Genomic DNA, 20539 nt, shown 5'->3' on the forward strand with positions numbered 1-20539 from the left:
GCCTTTTTGCTTTTTCCCATAGAGTTGCATGTAAAAAAGGCGCAGAAGGCGGCGCTTTTTTCTAAAAAAAGAAGTCTAGTGTGAACGCGGCCTAACTCTATAAAACATTAAAGCAAATATGGCGATTATTATTTACCTTATCTGCTGGTAACCATAGAAGATCGTGAAGTAGGCCTACTAGTGATTTGAGTCCAAGCCCATATGTATTGTAGATGAGGTAATCCACTTGGTGCTAACAAGCACATCAAAACTCCAGTCAAAACGATGGTCTGTCGACAACGCAGATTTCGCTAATATGTTTATCCTACTTGTAACTTGTTGGTTGCTAGAAAGCTCTCTGAACATATGACCGGTCTTACTATACTGTTAGTACACAGAGTATTCCTATTTTATGGACTTCATGGCTTATGAACAAAGCTCATGTAAAGTGACATTTCTAGTAACGTAATCTTGGAATGTAGCCTGGCTCACGTCGCTGTCATTCTTCCACACTGTCAGTGGACGAGCGTTGGCTCACTGTAGATTCACTTTGTTTGCGTTATTTCAGTGTAGTATTTATTTATATATTTAATTTTGCAATTAGGCTATATAGGCTGTCAAAAAGGTGTTGTATCGCTATGGCAGGGTTACATGAAGTAAATATGAATGTAATAGACTACTTTGTGCTACTGAATAATGCAGCTGAGATAATAAAGTCTTTGGAAGATGTTTTGTGTCATGTCTATAGGTGTCTGTAAATGTGAAATGGTTAGTGGTAGGCCTACATCTCATGGCATTTCAATATATTTCTAGTTTAGTGAGCTACACTTTAGATATTTTCTGAGAGTCTTCGAGTTTAGCTGCCCCCTCCTTATATGGATAAAACATATAACAAGCCAGACATCACTGTTGAGAGAGAACTGCATTAAGTCTAACATATAGGCCTATCTTACAATAAACTTTAAGTAAAGCTGGCTATGTAACCGCATTCATTCCAATATTGTTGCAGAGATGTTTCCTTTTACCAAGATAACAATTTCAACAATTCACTTAGCTCAGTAAGTCAGTATAACGAAACTCTGGAACTATTAGGCTATGACCAAATGTAACACACTAGACCCTTTCACAATAAACAAGCAAACAAACAAACAAAAACAGAACAACAAAAATACCCTCATATGTCTAAACGTCATTGGAGCCAAAATATAATGGTTGAGCTTGGTTGCTTGCTAAAATATATTGGAAGAAGGCCCCACTACACTGATTGAGTAGATGTAAATACATGTTAAGTCATTGGCACTTGTTCTCTCTGTCACAGAGCAAGCACACTCTCGCAGTTCGTTCACGAAACGCATTCTAGTTGCTAATATTATCAAATCTATATGCATTTTCAATGTTTTGCTATTTTCACAACTGTGTAACAATGTTACTGCTGCTGTAGAGAGCTGAATCCATATAGCCTACCCTCTCTTAATTACTCCTCCATCATCTCTCTCTCTCTCCCTCTCATGTTTATATGCACCCGCGATATACATTTAATGCTCTTGTTTCTCTCAAGTAGTAGGCTAAGTTCAAATTTCTTAAATCTGGGCTCTTTTTAAAGGTAATTCGATGGTGCATGGAGCCAGCTAGGTGTCAGTTTTGAATTTGACCCTGGAAACCGGCAAAAACGCTATAGTTTACATATGCACGGCGAATTTTAAATAAAGACGGCCGCCGCCAGTATTTGAACTTCAGCTTGGCATCACTGGAAGAACTACTTTTTGACAGGGTGTCCCGAATTTTTATATAGGCCTAGGCCTACGTCTGGCGTAGTGTTTTCAGTTTGAGCCTGCACTGATCAGGCGAACGATTGAAACCTCTTTCATTTTCTCAGAAAATATGCCAAATACGTCGCGTTTTTATGTGTACGCTCCAACATATATGAAATGTGGGCATCTGTCCAAATGTCCACAAGCGCACGGGTCTCCTCCTCGGCCCAGGTTTGTCCCCTACTCATTGTATTAAGATTTTTCGTTTTTCCCAAAAGTTTGACAAATGAATACCGGTAACAGTAGCACTTTACACTCTGTTACCCAGCAACACCAGACCAACGACGGAAGCCCCCGAGGTACAAAATAGCAAAAAGTCTGGGATTAGGTCCAGTCTGCTTTCACACCTCCAAAAGGTCCGCACCAGGGTTGTTTGATCCGGACTGAGTCCGACCTTTCAGCTCGGTCTCGGTCCGCTTGTTTGGTCCGGACCAGAGTTCGGTGGTTTGTATTCAGACCATCCCAAAAGGTCCGAACCAACGAAAATCTGATCCGTTTGGTCGTTTGGTCCGGACCAAACGGGGTAGGTGTGAATACGCCCTAAAGGTCCAGTGTATAGTTTTTGTTGTCGAAAGTAAACATACATTTCTTGTGCATTCTACAACTTGTTTGTTCTGCAAGTGTTCGCATTCTGTATAGATGTGTTTTTGGTGTGCTAAAGTCTAAGTTTGGTGTGCTAAATGGATTTTTGTTGTTTTGAAAACAAAATACATACTGCATCTGAAACAACCTTATTTAACCCTTGTTACGATTGTTGAACATAAACAACAGTCTGTAAATTCAATGTATATATAAACTTGATGAAAAAAAAGTTCTTGATCTTCTAATGGGTTTTCAGCATGTGTAGCTCACTAACTTTTTGAGATACTGGCTTAGGGTTTCAGGATTTTCGTGTGGGCTGAAAACTGTTCTCAATTTCTTCAAATCTGGTTTTGAAAGACGATGAACAAACCCTACCCCTGGGAATCCTGCTAGCCTCAAATATGTAGTCTTCAGCTCAGTATGCTATGATGTTTCCCCCTACTGGCCAATCTGTGTCATTAATATAAAAAGGCACCATATTTACAGTCAGACTAGTCATATGGCCAGACTGAAGTAATGCATGTAATTCAGTATTGACTCATGTTTCCTCAGGAAGGAAATAATCACTACACATCAGAACTCTGATGTCTACAGCCCCACAAACAGACACTTATATTTAACAGTATGTATACCATTGTACGTAGGTATTCGGTAATGCATGTCAACAAATGCTGAAAGCTGAAATTCATGTAAAATTTTATTTCAAATACTGACAAAAAAGTCCTTTCCACACTGACATTATTAGACATTCTTTACATTTTCAACCATAATTGTCCCATTTCCAGTCCAACAATTTACTCCTTTCCTGGCACAAATCTGCAGTTTGTTTGTTACAGCAGTAAGTTTATAATTCAACAGCAAAACTTGAACAAAATAAAAATTAAACAAAGGAAAAAATAAACATTTGTTTCACAATGGCAAGTAGTGTAGAGACCCTGTAGGGGAAACTATGAAGCATTATCTTTTCCTATTTTGCAGAAGCATCTTAAGTGAGAGGCCTGTTCAAATTGACTATGCATCATAGAAGGATCGTGCCCACATGAGCAAAGGCAATCAGACATGAGCTGACTTAAGACAGACTCTTAATTGGCTCACACCATACTATCCCAAACAAATCTAAATGTACCCGTGTACAAGTGTAGAATAGGGGGATATGTCTGGTATTTGCTTGTGGGACTGTTCACTTGATTCATCTGGTACTAGAAAGTGTTATGGAGACACAAGTTGATGGGTGTGACCACACCCCATAGCCTCTGCTAACTTCAGACAGCTGGCTAGTTCTCCCTTACAGGCTTACTGACCACCCAACAAGGCATTGCACTGGGCCAGGGGGCACAAATGATCCCACTGATAACGGCAGTAGTGCCTCCGCCTTCAGGACTGTCCAAAGCCTAAGATGACATTCCTCTAGGTTTACATTAGAAGTACCAAGGTCGACCCCTGTGTGTTAATCACCTCCATATAGCACCTTTCTGTTCTCCATACATATAGCAGCTATACATTCCAGTTAACACTGTGTTCACAATAAGCAACACATAGGCCTTTTCAGTTGTTTGTCATTCTGGAGGGCACTGCAGGCGAATCACTGTACTAGTTGGGGGCGGTAGATGCATGGCTGTTTTATTTTAGTTTCCTACTTCTGCCCACACAGGTCAACTTGGGAGCAGCGGAGTCGAAACAATAATAAAAAAAAAAAGACAAAACTGAGAGAACGAGCAAAAGTGAAACCAAATACAAATGAAACCAACAGTTTGTGATATATAAGCAGTAACGAAAGAGAAACAACAGCTATTTACATGAGGCTGGGACTAAGGCAGATGGCAGAAAAAATATATACACTCATATCGCACAACATCCTCTCTGTCTGACTTTCCCGGTTCTCAAAGCCCATCTCACTTCTCTCGAGCAGAATCTTTTTTTACACATGTGATACATTGAACAAGATGATCACTAGGTAGGTTTCTTGCCATCTTTCCACATTGAACACCATTTACTGGCCGTGCATTGTCAACTGGACATTTCTAGAACTCAGTGGAAAGATTCTCCGAGTTTGATACCCAGCCAAGTTGCCAACATAGTGGCTGGCTGAGGCATGATAGACAGCATAGCTGATGACTGGATATGAAAGAAGCAAGCCATCTGATGATTGAATGATGAAGAGGTAGCCAAAATTATTATTGGCTATGAAATAGATGGCAGCCTGGTAGATGATTGGCTGTGAAAGAAAAGGCTGCTTAATCTCACTCTCCTTTTGGACTGTATGTTTGAAAACATGAGGTAATATTCACCTTTTTTGTTACCATGACAATATAACAATAAAGTGGAAATGTGCGGGGGAAGGCCTCACAGTTTAGGCTTTTTTCAAAGACAGACATGGAGAGTCAAGCTGATGACTGTGAATGTTTGATGATTTCAGGAAACCATCAAACATTCCATACCAACAATTTAGATCCATCTATTTAGGGTTATCAAGATCATAATTTCCCCCCCAAAAAACAAACAAAAAAAAACAATATAATTAGGGGTATTTCCTGTTTCAGGTAATGGAGGATAGAAACATCCATTATTTAAAGCGATTTTAAGTAATACATGCTGTCTTAAACACCTGAGATGTTTCTGTCTGCCATTGATACAAACTCCATCGCATCATCATCATCCTTGGCTTTTTCCATCCCACCACATGTTAGTGACCATGGCAGCATCATAAACTGGCTGCATCACCTCCTTTTTCTTACATAATTTTCTCTCTTTACTTTACCCAACAATATCGAAATAACATTTTTTTAAAACAGAATTAGCAACATATGTGACTTTGCACTTTCAGCTCTTATTATTCCCACAGCATTACGACTCAAACAGGAGTAAACAGCTCCCTCTCTGACAAGAACTTAAGCCTTTGTCACTGGCTGTGCTCCTCCAGTGGCTATGGTCAGGTATTGAACCCACACAGGCACCCCTCTCGACAACTTCACACCCACCACCCTTGGTTACAGAAAGTGTAGTAGTCATGACAACAGAAGAAGCAGTGATCACAGAGAACGCTGCCTGTCCCAGCCCGGTATGGTACAGCACAGATACAGTTTTGTTAGTTTTTTTTTTTTGTCCACCATTTTTTTGTACCCAGTGAGCGACCGGTGGAGAGGGTAGGAGGTGGGATATGATGTGGGACACCGAAGCTCCACCAGCATCGGCAGCAACGACATGGGAAATCAAATTCATTCTTTTAATTCCTCATACCAGTTTCTCCACTACTATAGGTACATGACTCATAAGAATAGTTATACATTTGTAAGGAGTGTACTGTCTTACATGCCTGACTGATTGCAGATTTATTGACGTTGTTGATTGGAATTTAACGTGGAATGTGGTTTTGATTTGTCTATGAGTTAAGAAAACTATTCTGTCAATTCATATTTGTCTTTTATCTACACAACTGTTTGAGTTTATCACTAAAGATAAAAACTATGTATCCAACATGCGCCATGAAAGAATTCTCCTTTTTTTTCAGGTCCTTACTTTTGGAAATACCGGTGGTGCCAGATGACAAATGAATACTTGGGTCATACATCCAAGACAACAGCCACACAGGGCACTGAACATGGCTGGTGTGTTGGGCAAGCACCAGAAAAACATGCTCAACAACTGAACAAGCGTTGAGCACATTCCGATTGCATAAGGGTGATTCCAATTGGTTAAGGACAGGCCTTGTGGAACCGTCAGACTCCTTGAGTTGATCAACTAACATTTTTCATTGTCTAATCGTCTCTGTTTCTTTGGTTCCATACATTGTTTGGACAGGATGCTGACCCTTTTCGGCACACCGACAAAATGTGATGCAACAGAGCCAGTATCCAGGACAACATTGGTTATATTTGGTTGTGAAGGTATCGCTAGAGGTGCACTGGTATCGATAACAGGTACACAACCGGAAGCGATGCAGATTACGGTCACTCCCTGTGTTAGAAGTCATTGCCCACTGAGGCAGGTAACGTGCGAATTCAAACAGACTATTGTAGGTGAGCTCATACTAAGAACATACTGTGCTTCAAGAAGTTATGGCCCTGTGTCGGCCAAAACAGGAATTTTCTTAATTGTGGGCCTGGACAGAATGGTCACAACTGTGTGCAAGAACATTTGGGAGGACACATCAGTCAATTAGGGGGGAAAAATCCCTTTCTAAAAAAACAAACTCTGAACTTTCACGTTGCTGCCTCTTCTCTAGAGAAAATATTACCGTGCGAGTCTCATGTTGAACATTTTCTGGATTTGAATTCTAGTTCATTTGAATGAAGAACATATTGGCCTTCGATAAGGAGTACCTGTGCGCCTCTACATAACACTACGGCTTTAAAAGACAATCTGGTGCTATAAGGTATGTGGCTGACCTGGGGAAGGATGAGTCTGTGGTGGTGGTGGTGGGGGCATGAGGGGGGTTCAACTAAGGGATGAATGTGGCGGTGGAGGTGAAGACACAGTTAGCAGTGATGAGACAGTTATTGTTTCTATCTGAGGAGAAACTGGAGATTGATTTATCCACACTCATCTTCAGTAATGGGCTGTGTGTCGGACCTGCATCCTGCATCAAGACCCTGGTAAGGAACCTGGTGGGGAGGTGAGAGTTGGGTTGGGGTGAGGGTGGCGGGTGGGGGCATACTCAGTTGGAGGGTCTAGAAGTAGAGGTATAGGGGTGAGGGGGGTGGGTGGGTGGCTCTATCCAGCCAGCTTGCTGGTAACTAGAGAGGATTTTCTCTGAGGCAGGTCCTGCGGCGTGGGGATGTGGTCCCCCGTCACCAACCCCTTCTCTGGACCAGCCACTGGCAACTGCTTGCTCTTCATCTTGGCCTTTGCCATGTTGTAGTCGCCCGAGTCAAAGTACTTTTGCTACGGAAAGAGAAAGAAAATCAAAGAATGAAGAAGAGAAAGAAAGAAAGGGAGAGAGGCGGAGATGAAAGAAGAGAGAGAGAGAGCGAGAAGATGAAAGAAAGAAAGAAGAGAAAGACAATAAGAAAGAGAGAGATTAACAAATAATGCCTGCAGTGCCTTTTTTTGTAGTTCCACTGTAGAAATGTGAGTGCAACAGAAGCGCAGGCAGAGCATAAAACCGCACACATTCACACGCTCTCAATGTGCCATTTGCAATTACTATGACATGTGACAACCTCTTAGAATATGAAGGGAAGCCGTAGGCATTTCCAGTTTCATTTAAAAGTGCACTCCAACCCTGTTTACTTCACAATTTTCTCACAGAAAATGTGCTTTGGGGTTGAAGTGGAATGCTTTATTTTAGTGCATCCTGTTTTTATGCAGTAGTTAAGTACTGTACGTGGATAATTTACTAGTAGTGATATGGAACGTTAAAAAGGCCCCTCAGGAGACAGTTAGAGAATTCAGCTCCTGTGGTCAAAATCCACAAACGTTATAAAAACTGATGTATGAACGACTGAAATGTATGTATGACAAAGCTTCTCATTGTGCTAAATCCTCAAAAACTCAATTTGACTGGGGTGCATTGTTAGAGCTGATAGTCACCTAAATGTAGATATTCTGAACTAGAATTTCTGACCTCATGCTACTTCGAACTCTTTGCCCCTTAAAAGACTAGCCGTAGGACATGAGTAGCATGTGACGCCACAAGATCTATGCTTGGATGGAAGCTAAAATTAATCTGGACCACCCTTGTTTGACCGAAACCCCTTCCAACTGTGTGCAATCTTGTGTGATAATAACCTACTGAGGGACAGTCTCTTACCCCTTTCTGTAGTCTCTTCATCAGGAAGTCTGACCCTCCAGGCTTCTGTCCCAGGTTGGGGTACTTGGACTTGAGTTTTGCCTCCTCGGACTTCACTGGGTTGGCATCCTTCTCCTGGGAGTCCTGCTGGGGACAGAGTTGCCCATTAAGACAGAGAATACCATGACAGCAATAAAGGACATATGAAAAGGCCCTCTCCAGTTGACAACTGCCTCCTTTCCTGGTTATGCACTACTGAACTGGGTGTGCCCCAATGTTCAATATGTCTGAACTATTGTCTTGAAAATGGACAATCGTTTGCATTGATAACTGCAGATATGCTTCTGTTGTGCTGATATTATGTGGCATCATTGTGATATTATGATGTATTATGACACTTGCACACAATGCCAGTTCTGAACAAGCTGGCAAAACAGGAGGTAAGGTAAAAGCCAACCCATATGCATTTCAGTGGTTGGTATTTGCATTGACGAGACAGCACTTCAAGTGGCGTAGCGTCGTGGGGTGTAGGGGTGTGCGGACCGCACAGGGCGGCCAATTAAATGGGTGCGGCCAATACTATAATTGTAATACTTACTTAATTCCAGCACCCCAAGCTCTGAGTAGCACTTACAAAAAACCTAAACAAGTCGTCTTTCTTGCTAGCATGAATGAGAAAGGTAAGCCTAATAAAAAACACAGCACTCAGTGAGGATAGTTGCTTTGGTGCTCCTTAATCAAGCCCCAGCGTCCAAATCCTACAGTCCCTGAACCCCATATTTGCACTGAGGTTGTCTTTGGTTTCACTGTCACTGACTACCCTGGATGTAGTCACTTATGCAAGACCAAGACTTGGACAGGCCAGAAAGCACGGCTTTGTGATGGGTTTTTCTGCAGCCAGTAGATGTGTAATTGTGCTTTGAACGGGGTGTTTAAAAGTCCCTGGGGTGACAGCTGCATTAATGTGGACAGGGCTTTACAGATCCAACAGGATGATCCCTTCCTTTTGGCATTAGGTGCCTTAAATACCTATACCCATGCAATTCCCTAGCACATGGGGCTAGGATACATTTTGAAGCGTAGTTGTCTGAGACAGATGGCCCTCTATACAGGCTACACCCAGATGAGCACCAGGTGAGCCAAATACCTCCATTTAAGGAGTGTTGCTCTGTGTTTATTCTACCTGAATGTGTGCTTTGTATATGAAAAGTCTTTTAGATGGGGAGTGAGTGCATCTGCACATTTGAATTTTAAAATAAGACACAAATGAGCAAGGTACAGAACATTTACAGCCCTGAAAATAAAGACATAAATGGATAGCATGGCTTGAACCAACCCCGCCTTTACTGTGATAATGATGGCCCTGGGAGCTGTGTGCTGCTGGTTTTTATGTTGCTCATATTTCAATCCAGAGGCAACAAATCTTTCTTAAATATCTGCAAACAGGAAGCATTGAATTCAGGACCTTGAACCTCCTTATCAGTACCCTCCAAGTCATCGTAATACAAACAAGCAACACCCACATATTCATCTTGCATAATGTCTCGCTCACATGTCACTGAGGTAAAGCCTTCCCACCTGCAGGCATAGCTTTGACTGTCCAAGCTTCCATCATTCATAACCAAAGCAAATCCAAAACGATAACCTCAAAAAGAGGACTTTGGTGCAGATCAGTTTCGGGTTGAAAAGGGATAACAGCACTACCAGCCCGATATTTGTGTACTCTCCCTGGGCTCTGCAGCTCTGACTCTGAGGCCACAGCGAGGAGACTGTCTGCTGAGAGTGCACACAGGCCACAAGCTTCCACCGCCTCGCCCTGGCCCATCTCTCCCAGGGCAGTCCAGCCACTGTGGCTTCAAGTCCCTGCAGAGAAAAAGGTGCCCACTGGGCTTGCGAGTCCAGTTTTTAAATCAATGTGTAGGCAGGATGATGCTCATCTTGAGTTTTGGTCACTGCATTGCGTCTGGACGCGTGTTGGCTCTTAAACAGTCTGGCAGAACTGCAGGAGGGTAAAATATTGAAGAGACTTGCACAGAACGGGGTCATGAGCTCCATGCTGTGTGGTGGTGTTTTTTTCTTTGTTATGGTAACTACATCTGTGACTTCAATTCTTTAAATGGGATTTTATGTAGGTTTCACTCAGGCTGTCAATGCATATAATAAACTAAAGTATCTTTCTTGTGTGCTGATGCATTCTGTCTGGTGAATGCTAAGGTAATTAAGGGATGCTGAGGTGGCAGTATAGTGTGGCGTGGCTGCTAGCCTATACTTAGATCTCAGAATGGCATCAATGCACTTGAGCTTATACAGTACCCTACCATAGGGTTGCTGATGGGCAATCTGTGCAGTAAAATCAGGTAGCAGAGCTGTGGGATGATGTAAGCTGTGAGAACCCTGCTATGCAGTATAGTTATGATTTAAGATGGTTTAGTTGCATTACTGATTATTAATTATGCCTGAGAGGCAACAACTGATTAGTGACATGAATGTTGAGTGGTTAAGCAAGGGGTACCTACAATACACTGTATTAAAGACAGTGGCTGCTGTATGTTACCTTCACGTGGCCTACCACAGAAGTAAAGCCCTTGCGCGCCCCTTGCGCGTCTTTTCACGTCTTGCGTGCGTCGGACGATTTTTCTAGACTTGCGCCATTTTACACAAGATTTTACGCAAGCCTATTGTTCTGGGTGTGAATTGCTTGGCAACACCCGCCACCATTAAGGGAGCATGAATTGCTATGAGTACATTTTACGCAACAATAAGATACCAACGCAGAACCAAGCGCCGGCATTTAGACACTCAGTTGTATCTAACATGCAAACATTGTTGCAGTCAGCTGCATCACACACTGATTTATGATACATAACACTAATATTCTGTTTGAAAAGACTCGGAGTTAATTTATAAATGTTGGTTAGGACAAATACAATTGCTTTACATAATGGGATTCATATAGCAAAAGTAATGAATTGAGGAGATTACAGAGCCAGCTAATAAAGGCACCATAGCCTGCTACTCAACAGCTCAAGTACCCCCAAGACTCAAACATAGCCTGTTGTCTTGCAGACTGTGTAGGGTGAGTGTCTTAAAGAATGACACTGGGTCTTAATTAGTATCCTACATTGATTGCCTTAATTGGTGCTTATGTGTTTATGGAGAAGAGGGGTGCCCTGGTAATCTAGGTTTCTGGCTCTGAGATAGTGACACTTCACATGGACACCCAAAGCTTCAACAACAGCGATCACGCCTCTTTCTCCTCTGTTCCTGTGAACTGGATCAACATGGCAGAGCTGCGCACGAAATATTTAGTCATCAGAACCGGAAGACACCTCTGAAGCTTGACAACAGCAACAGCCAATGAGGAGAACGTTTTTTGTTGTAACTGATCACCTAGCCAGCATTATTGGAGAGGATAACTTGTGCATTAAGGCAGGATATCCGAGTCTTGCCCCAATATGGACCAGCTCGATGTCACGACATGTAATTACACATTCATAGTATGGCGACAGTTTATAACGTATGGCTAAAACGCAATGTTACAATCAAAATACCGGTCTTGTCTTAATTTTTGGATGCCAGGTTAATGTAACTGTAAGCCTTTGGTTAAAAATAAGCGACGTAGCGGGGTTTAGACCTGGATAGATGGCTTCCGAAGCCCTGCACTGACCAAGGTAAACTATAAAACCTACCTGTTTCTCCTCTCCTGACTCCAGTGGCGCCTCGGACTCTTGATTCTCTGACGACATGTTTCTACTTGGGAAACAGTAACGTTTAAGCGCCTGAATAAGGGAGCTTTTATGTAAGCACCACTCTGCCCTCAGCCCACGGCACTCCTGTACAATCTTCCTATTTAGTCCAAAATGGCGATTGACACATCTGACGTCACTCGGGGAGGCGTTGGAGGGATGAATGACAAATATAATAACCAATGAGGAATTCAGGAAGAGACACCAAGAATTGTATTTGCACCTCTTTGGAATAAGCAAAATACACTGGTATCTATTCTTTGAATAAGTTTGTATATCAGAAATACATTTGTGAAAAAGTATATTCGAAAAGTATGAACAATGCTAATGACGCATGTTTCATCTTTTGAAAGGTGTAAATGTACATGGAATCACCTTTTAACACTGCACAACAGTTTTGAGTTTTTTGGGAACCGCAATATGTCTACGAATGTCAGACCTATGTCAATGAATGTCAGTGCTTTAGAGTCGGTTATCCACAATCTGTGCTTATGGTACTTACTTTGCTTTACATGTAACACTTGTATACGGCACTTTTGACTTTATACATAACAAAGTGCCGTATACAAGTGTCTAAGTTATTTATGAAAATAAAACAGAACAACAGAAACAGCATAGTACTTAGTCAGACAGATTACCAGACCAGGACAGAACAGGTTTTACCACATAGGCTATAACATTTGTTTAGTGTTTTCTGAAACAAAATGAAGGTTTGTCAACTGAGTTGCAAAAAAACAAGAATTCCAATTAACGAAAAGTGGGGGAAAACAATCCCTTGTTGTAAAAAGCTTGTTGGAGAAAGACAGAGCCGGATATTCAGGTTATCTGGAATCGACCTTTTCACTTGATGGCTTTTCTCTTTCACTCTGGAAGGTGGAGAACCATGAAGGGCCTGTTCCTACTAGTTTCTGCATATAATTTACGATTGCCATCTCTTTGTATTGTCTATGTCTCTGACAGCCTGCCTTTCAAGCTCTAACTGTTGGAAGGGAGGCAAGGTGTTTCATAAAACTCACTATGCAAACATTGTACCTCTTCCCAAAATCAGCTCAGCCCTTACCATACATTGCACACATGGGAGGTTCATGTAAACATGTTGACTGGGGCTTGAGGTTTTTTGGCAGCACTCTTAAACAACAACAAAAAAACAATCAAGTTCAAATAAAGTTATAGGGTACTTATTGATGAGAATTCATACTTATGTTAGCAGATATACCATCAGCCACTGAATGTGATGAATGTCATGTGGAACGGCAGAGAACAGCGTAGACACATCCAATGTATTATAGCCTAATCCATCATCTAATATGTATCTGTAAAAAAATATATTTCTAGAGCTCACTCCATATAATATTGTTGTAATTTGGTATTTGCAACGTATTAACCCTTAGTCCACTTGCTTTTTGAAGGGTTTTAAAGTCAGATTGAGTGCAAAGTATAATGATCAGATGGTTTTATATCCCTGTTACATGAGAACATTACCTGGACTGTTTTGCTTTCTGTTAAGCCGCTGTACTTGAATGTCCCCAGAGTTACACATTTAAAATCTATTTAACTGAAATGAATAGAGAAGTCAAATGTCCCTCTAACAAAACAACTTTGATTTGAGGTTGAGCATGAAAGCCACTGCACTGCCCTGCACCATAACAGGGCTTGGTGTCATAATATTGAACTGAATTCCACTGAATGTTGCCATAGCAATGCATGACTCAAACTCCTGCACTCTCTAACCAACAATCTCACTGACTCACAAAGCCATGCTTTTAGAGGCAAAAATGTAAAAATAAAGGTGGACATTCTTTGATCCCTTAAGGCAGCGGTTCCCAAACTTTTTAGGCCATGCACCCCCTTCTACATCCCGACCGTGTTCACGCACCCCCAATCACCCACACCTTAAAAAAAAAAAAGCAACTGAGCCTACTTTTGGCGCATTAAGACCTATGAGACATTTTGCTCGCGCTTGGCGTTTGTTTACAAGATTTAGTCCGCTGTTAAATGTTGCAGTATGAACACAAACCGAACAAAGGGGCAACTGGACCATCGTATAATTTGAATCCCTGAGGAAACTAACTTAGGAAACTAACTACAGGTGCGAAAACGCCATGAAACACTGCAACAAAATTTCAATACATTTCAGGCGTCACTTTTAAAGAGCAATACGGATGGCGAGGACACACGCACAGGCTCAGAGGCAGATTTCATCATATTTAATTTACAATTAACCATACACAGCGGTTACATTAAGCACAATAAAGTTAGACATCACAACTGATCACCAGACCCTTGTTTCTCTTGCCTCCGATCTCTCACTCTTTTTTTATGACTGAAAGCGTTTAGGTTGTCCGGTAATTGTCGGACATTTGAGAATAGCCCTAATATTTAGGCTCATAAAGCAAACATGCCCTGCCCTTATTATGTTTGAAGGAACAGGCTTATCTGCCGTTTGAAAGTAATTCAATAACACGCATATGCTGCATTTTAAATAAAGCGCAAACCGTCGGTTATAGTGAACTGAGCGAGAAGGATCAAACATGGCCAAGCAGACTAGCCTTATAAGCTTTTTTCGGAGGCCAAACGCAACTGAACCGTCTGATGAGAATGAAACAGTAATAGCCTACTTGAAGCCATAGGCTATATGTTCATAGAAAAGGCCGAAGTCTCGGGCGTTTAGGTCGGAATGGAGTGACGTTCCCTTGGCTATAAGGTGCATCAGACAATCATGTTGTTGTTGTTTTTTTCATTGTAAACTTTGTCAAATAAACCTGTTGCATTCTACACCTGATTATGTCATTCTTAAAGCTACATAGCCTGCCGTCAGTTTTATTTAATAGGCTCATATAGAAGCAATAATAGATATTTGACTGGCTTATCATTAAAATGTCTGGAAAATTAAAACTAAAGTGACCGGCAAAAAAATGTTCTAGCGGAATCTCTCCCACCTGACAGTTTCCCCATTTTAGCCAGTTAAGCATATTTGCGTGAATGTTGCTGAATGAATGAAGTTAGCTGACTTTAGCGGCACATGCAAGGGCTAGCTAGTGTGTACGTACAAGACAGTCTGGCGGCAGGAGCTGAAGTGCATATCTTTATTAAATTGTACGTCTTTATATTCTAAATTTAAATCTTACAAAGGAAATTTGTATAATTCATGGCTTCATTTTGTGAAAAATCCTACTTACATTTTTGAAAATTACATATAATATTAATTATTAGACCATTAGACCACCATTACATTTTTCCTCTCGCGCACCCCCTAGAGGCAGCTCACGCACCCCCAGGGGTGCGCGCACCACACTTTGGGAAACCCTGCCTTAAGGGCAAAGACATGAGTGGAGGATTGCGTTTAGAGGGGCAGCTAAGAGTTGTTTTGTGACTAGCCTGATGAGCGTGATGTGAGAGGCACTAATAATAATAAAATAATAACAATAAGTTGTCGGTGGTGTTTGGAACTATAGGCTATACAACAGAGGTGGTGGTGTTCGTAATAGGGGTTGTGGGGTTAAGTTCAGTTAAGTTAAGAGGTGTTGAGGAAGGGGGGGGGGGGGGGGGGGGAGAATGTATCTGTAATGCAGCCCAAGTTATGAAATTACACTTGCGTATCAAAGCACACATCAGTACAGTTGTTCACATCAAGGCACACTCCAAAAAAAGAAATATACAATGTGGCTCTTGTGAAATACATGAACATCAAAATTTTACCCTACACATATAATCATTTTAACCAACGTTATCATTTCACTAAAGTAGACTAAACTGGTTTTCCGGATACATCACATTTTAGGTAACATCAATGACTGTGTATAGAATCGTCATCAACACTTTTCTTTTGAAAATGTTGCACACCAGCTTTTTAACTAAACTGGCGTACACTGCCCTCTGCTGGTGTTCAATAGATACTGCAGTGACACGTTTGAAAAGTAGGACATTAATTTAACCATAGACATGTATAGGGCGACAACGTTCATTATATAGGCCTACCTACGTTTCCGTCGACAGCCCCGACAAAATGTAGCAAAACGTTTATTTAACATCCTGTTGTGTTACGCAAGCGCATCTTAGAGGGAATTTTTTTTAATAAGGGAGTTCAATAAGAAGAGTTTTCGAAGCTTGATGAAATCGGTGTAAACATGTTTCATTTTTCAAAATTGTATTCTTATCTTGATTAAAGGACTTCAGTTGGAATGTGCAGTGTTTTTTTCCAACACAATAGAGTTTGTAAAGCCGTCGCTGCTGATTGGGTTACACCTCTGACACACCCACACAAAGAGAGAAAACGTAGCCTACCTCAAACCCATTGCACACCTTTTCATGCATAATAATTGGTGGAAACCATTGCGCATAAATTCGCATTTTTTTTTCTTCAATTTTATAAGGCGTTTACATTAAAGTTGCCCTGACAACTTTACGTCTAAAATCCCATAGCTGTTCACAACTCCTCGCTTGAGGGTACATTTTTAATTCCCGTAAAACAGCTGATGGAAACACTGATTGTCTGATCACCATGTCACGCCAACGCATACGCACGCAGGTCTTTCATCGAAACATTACAGTTTTTTACAATTGCTAAAACACTAAAACCCACTTGCTGAACAAAGTTCTCAGTTGCATGAACTCATGTAGCTAATTGGGCAGTCTGTTGTCAATACCTTAAACTGTTTATCATGGTAAAACACAATTTGCAGGTCTCACTTAGACTTTTCAGCAAAACTCTAAACACGTTCTCAGTCTTAAAACACATTCTGCCCTCTAATTCACATGTCATCCATACTGGTAAACACGAGTGGCAACAATCAAATACAAATTGAGAACAAATGTCATTGATTGAACACAACAACTCAAAATTGATTTAACTTGTATCAAATGATGTGACACAACCAATATGAGCCAGTTTAGGGAGCAAACAGGTTGTTGAAGGTGGGAAGGAGAAAGTCTAAGAATGAATAGAAGAAACAATGTGAGGGGAGGAGGACAAGTAAACACCACGTTGACTCCTTTGATTTGTGTCCCTTTTACTGTGGTAGTGTATATTGTAGTAGGCCTACAGTGCATTGTAGGCTGTATAAGGACAATATATAAACAAGTTGTATGGCCCTGAACATTGTGCTTTCTGTTTGGTACAGTAACAATACTGATTGCTCAATAGATTTTGACTGGTTGCAAAAGAACAAAAGTGAGTTGTGAGTAGTGAGATGCAGGGTACAGTACTATAGGGGTACAAGAAGGAGAAAGAACCAACACAAATTAGAGCAAAGCAAAGTAGTAATTTCTGATACATTTGTATAGCTACTATGAGAGAACATGTTTTCATTCATCAAAAGTCAATGATAGATAAATATGAAATTTGTTTTGAGGTAAACATTTTTTTACTTCTTCCTGAGAACTATATGTTTTGAACAGTGTGTTTTCAATTTTTTGGTGTATTGTTTACTGACTGCTTGAAAGTGTATACAATTTTGAACACTTTGTTTATGATTTGACAGCAGTGTTTGATTTTGAGCACAGGTAAAACTGTTTTGAGGCGAAAGTTTAATTTTGCAAGAGAATTCAGAGGTTTTGTAAATAGTGCTTGAAGATGAGGTTTTGTGTTAAGAGTTTAGAGAAAATGAGTGGCTGTTTCAAGAATGTGTTTTAACAATTGTAAAAAACTGTAAAAGAAAACCACTGATATCACACATAAACTAGCCAATCAGTGTAATTGTTCGAAGCGCCATAATCCTTCTCACCTGCGCATCAGATGGACGCCAGACACAGGTGCGTTTTGAAGACTCCATTATCTTCAATAAGCAGATCGCATCCCTGATAAAAGTGGATCCAAACACAGGCTCCTCGTTGGCTTCTGCTCCTTATACAAAGGTGAGCTATTGTTTCTTTCGCAAATGAGAAACCTGAGGTTTATTTTAAATATATATTGCGGTGATTTGCAAAAATAATTACGGTTCTAACCGTTTATTTATTTTTCGCAGTGAGGTAGCCTACATATAAGGTCTTTGTTGTAGGTCATTACATTGGAATGACTGGCTTTTGTGGCGTCAACTCTATCTGTTTGATTTGAGTTTCTGTATGTAAGTTTCAGTAAATTGCATTGCCTTGTAGTATCACTTTTAAAATTATCCTAGATTCAGGTTCAAAATGTTGGGGAGCTTGTTGGTTGCCTTGTTCTGCGGAACCGCAGTGGCCCTGATTGATCCTAATCTAGACGAACATTGGATGGTTTGGAAGAAAACTCATGGAAAATTCTATCGTCACAAGGTAGGCCTGTCCATTGAAAATGTGTAAAGCAATTATAGGATTTTTTTTTTTATTTTTTTAAACAAGTATAATACACAGGATATAAAGGATTGTCAAACCAGGAGTTCATTTTATTTCTATATTTGTTAAAATCATAATTGGGCTATTGACCAGTAAAGCATGGATGCCTCAAGTATCTCGTCCTAATCTGACTTCCTCCTGTGCTTGTCCTTGGCTATGGTTTATAGTTTAACTTCACCATGATCATTTAAACTTGTTGCTTGTCCACAGATTGAGGAGATTAAGAGGCGTGGAATTTGGGAGGACTATTTCAATATGATTGAGGAACATAATGTGGAGGCTTCCCTTGGCATACACACATACAAGCTGGGCATGAATCATTTGGGTGACCTGGTAAAATGCATCTTTGGGTCGCAGTTTACTATGAAAATGGTATTTTTAATTCAAATCCAGATGGCTTTGCTTTTTTTGATGGTGCTCTTCTGTTCTGCAATAGGCCCCAGAGGAGATCATTTACATGCTGACCAGCACTCTGGAACCTCAGGAACTGGAACTAGGCCCACGTAACCGGCCTTGGTTTCTTCAGAGGTCCGTGCCGGAGTCTGTCGATTGTAGGGCGACAGGTTTGGTGACTGAAGTAAAGATGCAGGTTTGTAATGTGTTTTGTGGACCCGTTCCTGTGAACAGACTTGTCTTTGAATTGACTGTTTTGTGAACATGATGCTGCTTTTGTGTGCTCATAATTTTTAGGGAAGATGTGGTTCCTGCTGGGCCTTCAGTGCTGTAGGAGCTTTGGAGGGGCAGCTGAAGAAGACTACTGGAACTTTAGTGTCACTGAGTGCCCAGAACCTGGTGGATTGTGCTTCAAAGTACAGGACTTACGGTTGTAACGGTGGCTTCATGACCAATGCCTTTCGCTATGTGATCGACAATCAAGGCATTGAATCAGAGAAGGACTATCCATATGAGGGCAGAGTAGGTTCCATTTTTGTCTGCCCCCCCCCCCCCCCCCACACACACACATACACTTATGGACAGATGTAAAATGGGAGTCGCAAAACATCTTGAGGTTCAATGACCTCCCCAAAAGCTATTTGCTTGTTCCTGTCCAGTGTAATGGTGCTCCAACAAATGCCTTATTGAATCATCATGAGTACAGATGCTGTTGAACTGTATCCCCTACCTCCCCCTTCTCCTAAATAGCAAGGCCAGTGCCACTACAACCCCCGCTACCGAGCTGCTAACTGCACCAGCTATAAATGCCTGCCGAAGGGGGATGAACAGGCACTGATGGAGGCTGTCGCCCACATCGGTCCAATTGCTGTTGCTATTGATGCCTCGCGGCTGACGTTCATTTTTTACCGCAGTGGTAAGTTCTGTTTGTAATGGATGGTTGATTAGTCAAATTTAAAATGGTGATGCACTAATGAGAACAACATAATTGTGAATACTATTTCATTTTTGCAACTATTCCCCCCTACAGTCAATCCCCTAACTGCTGTTCCTTGATATGTGTTTTACAGGAGTGTACAGGGATCCAATGTGTTCCAAAGATGTTAACCATGGAGTGCTGCTAGTTGGCTATGGCACCCAAAAGGGACGGGACTACTGGCTGGTTAAAAACAGGTCTGTGGGCCTCTTCCTTTCTAGACATTTAAAGAATGTTTTCTGTGCTCTCTAGGGGAGGTCTGAGGCAGTTTACCTGTCCCTGTCTAAATTGCCACAAGGCTGCCACATTGTTGAGTTTTTTTTTTTTTTTTTTTTTATAATTATTTTGAAACCGCTTCCTTTCCTTCGACAGCTGGAGCAAATTCTATGGTGAAAAGGGCTACATCAAGATTGCGAGGAACAATGGCAATGAGTGTGGAATTGCCCTCTACCCCTGTTACCCAATAATGTGAGCTTAAAGAAAATAGATTTTATATTGACTAATCTTTGTTTTTGTATTTCTTTTTTAAAAGGAAAATGTATTGAATAAATATTTTTATTGGCAATTTTGTGGTCAGGTGTAATTGTCACTGCAGCTTACACCACACTTCGTTCTGTTCATCTATTCAATGCAGGGTTGATGATTTCCTGCTAATTTCCAGCCTTATTCTTATCAGTATATCAGGTCTTCATGTGGGTGAGCGTGGCCCATGCAGGAGTGTATGTGATCAATTTGAATACACCAGGAACCTTTCATTCTTGCACCCATCCAGCAGAATGCCAGTGTATAATGACCTGTGTGTCTAACATGAGCAGCCAAGGCCAATCAATGCCACTTTATTGCAGTTATTTTCTTATAACTGCACTGTTTAGGGTATTCTGTCAATGGGACAAACTAACCTCACATGCTTGTCAGGTTTGAGTTTCATGGCCTGTCATTCTGGAACTCATTCCTGTTCAGATTGATATTTCTATGCCCTGACTTGTCTGCCACAAGACTACCTTAGTAATAGTTG

General features: G+C 41.2%; 1 protein-coding gene and 1 pseudogene across 3 annotated transcripts; one reads left to right on the forward strand and one right to left on the reverse strand.

Annotated features, from left to right (window-relative positions):
- Nucleotides 1-3062: 3062 nt before the first annotated feature.
- LOC308363707 (alpha-endosulfine-like) lies at nt 3063-11934 on the reverse strand. Of its 2 annotated transcripts, none has more exons than XM_080836537.1 (3): nt 11790-11934; nt 8122-8244; nt 3063-7253 (listed from the first exon to the last, which is right to left on the reverse strand). In XM_080836537.1, exons 1-3 carry the CDS (start codon nt 11844-11846, stop codon nt 7083-7085), a joined length of 351 nt encoding a protein of 116 aa, XP_080692663.1. In that variant the 5' UTR covers nt 11847-11934; the 3' UTR covers nt 3063-7082. The 2 variants fall into 2 exon arrangements, with proteins under 2 accessions (XP_080692663.1, XP_080692662.1); XM_080836536.1 differs by having other exon boundaries at nt 8122-8247.
- Nucleotides 11935-12920: 986 nt separating this feature from the next.
- On the forward strand, nt 12921-19996 carry LOC308363507 (cathepsin S-like; annotated as a pseudogene). Its single transcript has 9 exons — nt 12921-12933; nt 17634-17699; nt 17963-18095; nt 18366-18488; nt 18592-18744; nt 18846-19070; nt 19299-19464; nt 19619-19721; nt 19897-19996. The product of its transcript is annotated as a cathepsin S-like (transcript).
- The last annotated feature ends 543 nt before the right edge of the window (nt 19997-20539 follow it).

The sequence above is a fragment of the Sprattus sprattus genome, assembly GCF_963457725.1.
Source record: "Sprattus sprattus genome assembly, chromosome: 4".
NCBI lineage: Eukaryota > Metazoa > Chordata > Actinopteri > Clupeiformes > Clupeidae > Sprattus > Sprattus sprattus.